Below are 7,671 nucleotides of genomic sequence, written 5' to 3' on the forward strand. Positions count from 1 at the left end.
CTCCCTCTGCTGCAGGCCACATCCTAAACCCCAGTGAGATGACAAGGTTAATTCTGGTTTAAGATGAGTCTTCCCTGGGGCATTTGGGTGAGCCTTGGAACAACAAAGGAATGGCTGTGACAGGATGAGACAGGTGGCAGGGGAGACATTAGGACAAAGTACACTGTTAGCCCCACTACCTTGGATCTGAGAATGCTCCTGGGTGAGTCTGTCTTGGGTTGTTACCCCAGACAGAAAGAGCCAGAAGCCGTTCCCTGGGCAGTCACAGAGGAAAGGGCCCAGGGTCAGCCAGGCCCTGAGTCATGCCTCCTCCCTCCTCGGCCTCATATCCATCACCTGACCCCCAACCCACTTCAGGACTGGGAATCAGGCCTTGGTGAGGACTGAGTTCTACTCCAGGTCTGCGATGAGACTGGCCAAATCTTCCACAGAGAAGAAACTGAGCTCAGAGGAGTCAGCCACTCTCCTGAGGTCACAGAGCAAGTTGTCAGGGGGCCAAGAACTCAAATCTGAGCTTCCTTGAGTTCTTCCTGGACTCTCCTGGCAGTTCCTTGCCTGACACACAGCACACAGGGGCAATGGGGAAGCAGGTAGAGCTGGACGGATGAGAGAAGAATGAACCCATCACAATGCCAGGCGTCATGGAGGCAGGGTGGGGTGCTGCATAAGGAAGGATGGGTTGCTGGTGAGACTTGAAGGAGGGGCTCTCCCTGGAACAAGGTAGAGTGGGTGGATTCCCTGGCCCTTAGCTCTCTGATCCCCTCTTTCTGCCTTTTGTACAGGAAAGAACCTAGGACACACCCTGAAACTGACAAGGCTGGGGTATCCTGCTTGCACAGGGCCTGCCCCGCCTGGGAAGCTCTCCTGACTGCTCCAGCCCAGGGGAGGGTTTAGAGGAAGGGTTTAACCCCAGGGAGCAAGGCCCATCCTCTGGTCAGAATGGGCCCAAACTCTCCCACACAAGGGCGTTCATCTGACATTCCTGGAGGGCACTCTGCCTGGTCACCAGGACATAGACATAAGCTCACAACATGGCCCTCACCTCTCCTGGCCTGGCCCAGAGACTTCCTGGGTAATCCTCCAAGGCCATCATGACAGGTGATTATCATGATTCAGAAAGCAAGACAGGGTGTCCCTGGAAGCCAGAGGGGCTATTTCTGAGCCTCAGCCCCAGAAGTACAAAAAGTCTTTATTTCACAGAAATAAGGGTCATTTCCATGGTTATAGGGGAGAAAGGGAGGCAGCATGGGAAGCTAAACTGACTGCGTCTTCCATCCACTCTTCTGAATTGGGTGGGAGGCACCCAGGAAGACGCCATACGGGCCATACGGGCCATACGGGCACCCCAACCTGGACATGGTCTGAGCCCCAACCTTGACTGGCTAGAACTGCTGGGCAGTCAGTCCTTGATTGTAGATTCCTGCCCAGAGAAGGCAGTGGCCAGGTGGTGGTGTCCACCTCAATCTCAGGGCTGGGAGCCACCGTGAGCCAGGTCACATGGCGGTGCTGCGAACCTTGCTCTCCTCCTCCTCCAGGGCATTCTCATAGGCATTTTTGTGCTCACTGGACCTGAAAGAAGAGGCAGGGCCTGGTGGTCAGCAGGCCTGGCATCGCTTCCCCCTGCCCATCCTGTGCTGGTGAGAGTGGTATCTTGTAGAATAAACTTTTGACTCCCAGGAGGGGCTTCTCCTGACCACACCTGGGCTGGGGCATGTAGATAGGAAGCCTCTCAGCACCACCTCCCTGAATCCCATTGTCCTCCTCCCTGGGATCCTCCTCCAATGGTCACCCATTGAGCCCATCTCCCCGTGCTGAACTCCCTCCCCGCTGAGCCCTCTCCCATCAGGGTCAGCCCTTCATGGAATCCCTTTTCTCCATAGTACCCACTGCCCTGTGAGTCCCCATCCACCCACTGAACCCCCCTTTCTAGTAGCCTTCCCCTAACTTAGCCTTCTTACCAAACTGAGGCTTCACCTGCCCATGGAGCCTGGTGATCCCCACAAAGTCCCCGACACCTCATTAGCCCTTCCCCATGGGAGTCCCCACCCTCTTTCCCCACCTCCAGCAGCACCTCCTCCTGGGGTTCCCTTTGGGCCCCGGAGCCTAGGGCAAGCAGCCCTGTACAGCACCTCACCTGAAGCTGGCCACCGTAGAGGAGTACCTTCCATCCATTCCCACCAGGATCCCATCTGCCTTGTTCCCAACAGTCATGACCATGTTTCCAGGCTCCCTGGGGACAAGGCTCATTAGTAACATCCACTGATAGCCCCCCACCTCACCCTATCCGAGCAGACCCTATTCTGGATGCTGGTTCTCACAAGCGCAGGACAAGCATCTCTGTCTAGCAGGCCCTGCCATCAGCCTGTCTAGGGAAACTCACACTCTTCTTCCTGCTCCACAGTAGGGGCCAGAGATCTGCAAGATTTGCCCTGAGTCCAAGGCCTCTTTCCACTGCCTCCCAGCCACCCTCAGCTCAGGCCTCAGAGCAGAACAGCAAGACTCAGCGTCTGCCCGGAATCAGGAGCAGATGTGGTCGATCAGTGGCCCCTGAAGGAGAGCTGGCCGGTGGAGGAATGAAGCATCTCCACAGAAAGCCTCTTATTCAAGCATAAACTCACAGCAGTGTGGGCTCCATCACCCCTAAAACTGCTCTCGTGAGGGTCACAGGGACCCTCACACCTGCTCATCTTTCCTTGGACATCCCACAGAGATCAGATTCAACATGGCCCCAATAAACTCATCAATTGCCTCCAGATCTGTTCATCCACTTATGTCCTATGCCTCAGTGAGGTTCCCAGATATTTTCCTTGTCCTTCATCCCCCTGGGTCCACTACTGTCTCTGTCCACCAGCCTCCAAGGGCCCACCTCCTGGACTGCTCTTAGACTCAGTCCCTTTTCAGTATCACGCCTGCCACGTCTAGTCCAGATCATCCCAACCTCATGCCCAGCTCCTCATTGCTCCCCAGGCCTGCAGACTGTCCCCACGCACCGTGTAGCTGCTAAGGCTGTGTCCCAGGCTTTAAAACATGCTTTAAAAATTCCTCTGCACCAAGATGAAGCCCAAAGTTCAGGCCCAAGGGCTCTCTTGGCCTGGGTCCTGCTCACCTCGCCTGCCTCGTCTTGGGCCTCCCCTGTCCCCTCTCCACTAAGCTGCTTGTGTTTCCTCTGAGGCTGTGCAGGGCTGCGGCTGGCATCCTGGCCACCGGGCCACCTTTGTGAGCGTGGGAAATTATGCTCTGGGAAAGATGTGCCCTCGCCCCGGGGGCCTTGACCTGATAAATGAGAGTGCACTCTTGATCTTTGTGCCTTCATACCCAGTGGCCCTGGTGCCAGGCCTCTAACTCAGGGCCACCCAGGAGTACTCCTCCCTGTCCTGTAACTGCCTCCCCCAGGCTCCAGGATGCACATGCCATCAGGGAGGCCTTCCCTGACCACCCCCAGACCTTCATCAGCACGTGCACTTGTGTTTACTGTCCAGTCTGCAATCCAAGAGCTCCACAGCTGACCCTGGAGAAGGATGGGAACTTCCTTTCCAGTAGGAAGACCAGGCTGCTCTCCCAACTCTACAAAGGAAACCTCAAGACTCCAAGGAGAGAAGATATTTTCCCAATACTCACAGGGAGGGACCACCAGAGCTGGCCAATAGAGCCCACTTCTGGGAGCCAGCAAGCCTGAGGCTAGTTCCAACAGTCACCAACTCACCCTGTGACCTCGAGCCTCAGTTTCCCTTCCTCACCGTGAGAGGACCTGACCCAGAGTTTTGAGGCCCTTCTCCCCACTACTAGAGCAAGAGCAGTGGTCCCGAGGCCACCCTACCTGTTCAGGACCCCAGTCCCAGGGCCCTCAGGTAGCACTTACGGCTCTTCCTGGCACCAGAAGTGGTTAACGGCAAAAGCAATTGCAACAAGAACCAGGTACACGGCCACTGCGATGAGGCCCTGCATCCAGGGCTGCAGGTTCCCCAAACCTGAAGAGGGAAGGGGGATTTTGAGTGCAGAGCAGGGGCAGAAGGCGCCTCCCACTGAAAGGGCTGGTGCTTGTGTGGGGGGCCACCAGCCACTTCAGGAACACGAAGGACATTCTGGGTAAGAGGACTGGCAATGAGGGCCCATCTGACCCCACTGAGCATGAGATGTGGTTGGAAAGAAGGCAGAGGCTCAGGGAGAGACAGATGCCTGACAGCCCACAAGGCCGTGGGGCTCAAGGTGCTGTGTCTGAGATTTGGATCCCTGCGCCTCATCCATCCCCTCCCCCAGGGGTCACGTGCAGGCCCCCCAGGGAGTGCTGGGCCCCAGGGACCAAAGGGCAGTTCCCCTGGACAGCTGGCCCAGGCCTTGCCAGCTAGGAGTGGCCCCTCCTCCTGTGCAACTGCCATCAGGCTGGAAACTGGCCCCAAACTGCCAGAGAAGGGCGGGCATCTGGAAGATCCTGCTCCGTGGCAAGAGGCTGGGAGGAGCTGCCAGGGTGTGAGATGGGGCCAGCCGAGCTGCTCAGGTCAGGGTGCACAGAGCGGTGACAGAGTTGAGATGAGGGGGACCAGGAAGGAAGCTTCCCACCCTGAGCCCCTTTGGATTCCTCCAGCTGGGTGTTCAAGGGGAGCGGGGCCAGAGACCAGTCAACGCTCCAACCATGCTGTTCTATGCACTTTTTTTTTTTTTTAGTTTTTTATTTTTAGTTGTGGATAGACACAATACCTTTATTTTGTTGTTGTTGTTAACGTGGTGCCGAGGATCAAACCCAGTGCCTCACATGTGCAAGGCAAGTGCCTTACCACTGAGCTAGGATCCCAGCCCCTGTTCTATGCTTTTTGACTGTTAACAACAACTCCTACCCTCAAGATTCCCAGAAATCTCCACCCTTAGGCCACAGGGAGCCCCCAAAGAGCTCCCCTCTCTTTCCTGGGCATCACTGTGTGACATGAACCAGAGGGAGCTCAGGCCTGCAGAGGAAAGATACTTAGTAGGTAAAGGTCCTAGGAGGGAACAGAAGTCAACAGGGGATTTCTGGGGGTGGGGGTGGGGGGCTGCTGCCTCCATGAAAAAATGTCTGTATCCTTGAGCCATTTTATATTCTGAGAGCCATTCTATATTAAAACCAGTCTGGGCATCAATAACATTCCTTCTACCTTACTGCCACTCAAAAGACCTCCCTAAAGCTCTCCTGCTGCAGTGAAGGCTTCACCTCTTCTTTGAACTCTTTCTGAACCTAGCAGGTGTGGAACTCTTTGGCCTATGGCTAGGTCAGACCTTGCTTAGCTCCATGGATAGCAGAAGGTACACAATGTGGTTATCCTACAAAGATGAGCATTTTTTTAATTTGTTGTTCCTCCCAAGAGAAACAAGCACATTGCTCTCTCAGGTAAATAATTGCTCAAGCATTGGGAGCAGCCCTGGGAGGCCCCTCCCTGCTTCCTCTAGACCTTGTAGCCAACTCCCTTCAGACACAAGAGAGACCACAATCCTCTGCTTCCTCCTCCCCTGTGACTCTGGAGCAAGCACAAAGAGTAAGGGACAGAACCTGGGGCAGGAGAAAGATGGCCCGGATCCTGTCCCTTCTTGCCCTGCTCTACGACCCATGTAAGTCACTCAGCCTCCGGTCTCTTCAGTTCCCTAGAGGGCCTCCAGGACCTGGGAGACAGGGCTGGAGTGTGAGCACACACGCGCGCGCGCACGCACACACACACACACACACACACACACACACACGAGAGTTCAGGAGAGCTTGGAAGCATCTTTGTCAGTTCCCACTAGAACCAAGGGCCACTGCAAAGTCACCAGATTTTGGCCACAGATGCAGCCTAAGAGTGCAGGGTGGACCCCAGACTTCGGGATGTTATGCTTCAGTGGGTACAAAGCTATTCCACGTCCCTGACCTGGCAGCAGCCCTGGAAGGTGGGCAGAGTGGGGTTTTCCATCCTCATCTTATACGAGTGAGAAAACTGAGTTTCGGAGAGGAGCAGTGATTTCATCAAGGCCACACAGCAAAAAAGACAGCTGGACAGAGTCCAGGACATGGTGGGGACCACTCAGGGGCACTGTTGTCTACCCAAGCCCAGGAAGCTGAGAAGATGAGGACCAGGTCAAAGTCTTGGGCAAACCCCTGACAGCACGGCCCCTCCCCTAGAGCAAGCCTGCCCTGAGGAGGTGTGGGCCCCACTCCTACCTTCCCCAGAGCGCCCAGCCCCCAGCCCTCAGAATGCAGCCGTCACTAGGGCAGTGCCTGCTCAGGTCTAACCACTCTTCCTCCCACAAATCCTAGACCCACCATTTCCCTGGCTTGTCACCTCTTCTCACAGGTGGAAAGCAAATCACAGGGACCTGATTCAGAAAACTGTGCCTTTGGAGCTTCCTCTGGCTAATCCCGTACCTGCTGAGGGGGGGGTGGGTAAAGCCAGGACACATCCCACCCACCCCTGGATCACCAGTGCCCAGCCCAGCCCTCTCCTCTCTGCAGCCACCAGGCTGTCCCCTGTCCTGTGCTACCTTGTTGACAGCTGGCAGGTGGCACTGAGGTGAGCAGGCCCAGAATGACCAGGTTGAAGGCTGACATGGCTGCAGGTAGCTCCTGGGCCTTCCCTCCGCGGCTGCTGACTGAGCTTCTGGAGCTGCTGGGGGTGTTGGTGGTGTTTGCCTGAGATCCACTGAGCACAGTCGGATCCTGGAGGGGAGGAGAGAAGCGAGTGAGGAAGAGGGCCAGAGAGGGAGAAGGAGCGGGAAGGACAGGCGGGGGAGAGAAACTGCCCTCCCTCCCATGGAAATGAGCTGGCTGGACTGGCTTCCCTGGCCTGGCTTCCCTGGCCGTGCCCAGCCCACTGAGCTGGCATTTGAGGTCCTCCTTCAGAGACCAGAAGAGGAGGTGAGTCTGAGGACCTGGGAGGTGTGGGGAGAGTCCCAAACACCTGGAGCCCCATACTGCCCCCACAGTCCCTGCCTGGGCTCCACATTCCTGGCAGTGGGGCTGGGCTCTGGGGAAGAGTGACACATTGTCTCTTCTGCACTGAATGAGTCCAGTGGGTGGAGCTTCTTGGAAGGATACAATGGAATGAAGAAATCTGCGCCTGGCTCAGGGCCTCGGGGAAAACCCCAGAGGCGCAGGGAGGCTCACAGCTTTCTCCAGAGCCTGGCCTGTTTTCTGTTCTCCCTGTCACCTGTCCCTGCCTGACCAAGCAGGACCCTGGGGTTCCACTCCGGGGAATACAGCCCAGCTTCGGTGCTCCCCCACCCCCTGGCCCAGCCCAGTAGCTCCCTAAATCCACTCCCTCCCACAAATCACAACAGAGGGCCTGAGGTCCCAGTCCCCGATTTTCCCAGCCCAACTGACCTGGACCCAGTTCACCTCCTCCTTGTGGCCCCATGTGGTCCCTGGAGGTGTGGCAGGCCTCCCTCAGACAAGATCTGAGCTAGATCAAAGGCCTCAGCACCTACCCTCAGGTCTGGCTCCAGCAGTCCTTGGAGGCAGAAGTAGGTACGAAGAGGCTGCTGTGGAGGGAGAAAAGAAGGTACCCCCAGGTGCCGAGGTCCAAGCTTACTCAGGAGCAATCCTGAGGAAGGTTCACCTACCACCGGGGACACCTATCAACTATCACCTGATCCTGGAGCCAGACTCCTCATAAGAGGCGAAACATCCCTCTAGAATCACATGGCATCCAGTCTACCCTCCAGCTCAGGGAC

The 7,671-nt window shown here is 56.5% G+C and overlaps 1 protein-coding gene across 1 annotated transcript; it reads right to left on the reverse strand.

Annotated features, from left to right (window-relative positions):
- Positions 1-1,493: 1,493 nt before the first annotated feature.
- On the reverse strand, positions 1,494-6,550 carry Pdzk1ip1 (PDZK1 interacting protein 1). The gene is made up of 4 exons (XM_026410683.2): positions 6,484-6,550; positions 3,860-3,968; positions 2,135-2,230; positions 1,494-1,569 (listed from the first exon to the last, which is right to left on the reverse strand). The coding sequence occupies exons 1-4, from the start codon at positions 6,548-6,550 to the stop codon at positions 1,494-1,496; spliced, it is 348 nt and encodes a 115-aa protein (XP_026266468.1).
- Positions 6,551-7,671: the final 1,121 nt, after the last annotated feature.

This window comes from Urocitellus parryii, chromosome 11 (genome assembly GCF_045843805.1).
Source record: "Urocitellus parryii isolate mUroPar1 chromosome 11, mUroPar1.hap1, whole genome shotgun sequence".
NCBI lineage: Eukaryota > Metazoa > Chordata > Mammalia > Rodentia > Sciuridae > Urocitellus > Urocitellus parryii.

Coding starts and splice junctions, on each gene's coding strand:
- Pdzk1ip1 (XM_026410683.2), bottom strand. CDS start 6,550: ATGTCAGCCTTCAACCTGGTCATTCTGGGCCTGCTCACCTCAGTGCCA. Junction 3,969..6,483: donor ACCTGCCAGCTGTCAACAAG/GTAGCACAGGAC, acceptor TTCCCTCTTCAG/GTTTGGGGAACCTGCAGCCC. Junction 2,231..3,859: donor TTCTGGTGCCAGGAAGAGCC/GTAAGTGCTACC, acceptor CCTTGTCCCCAG/GGAGCCTGGAAACATGGTCA.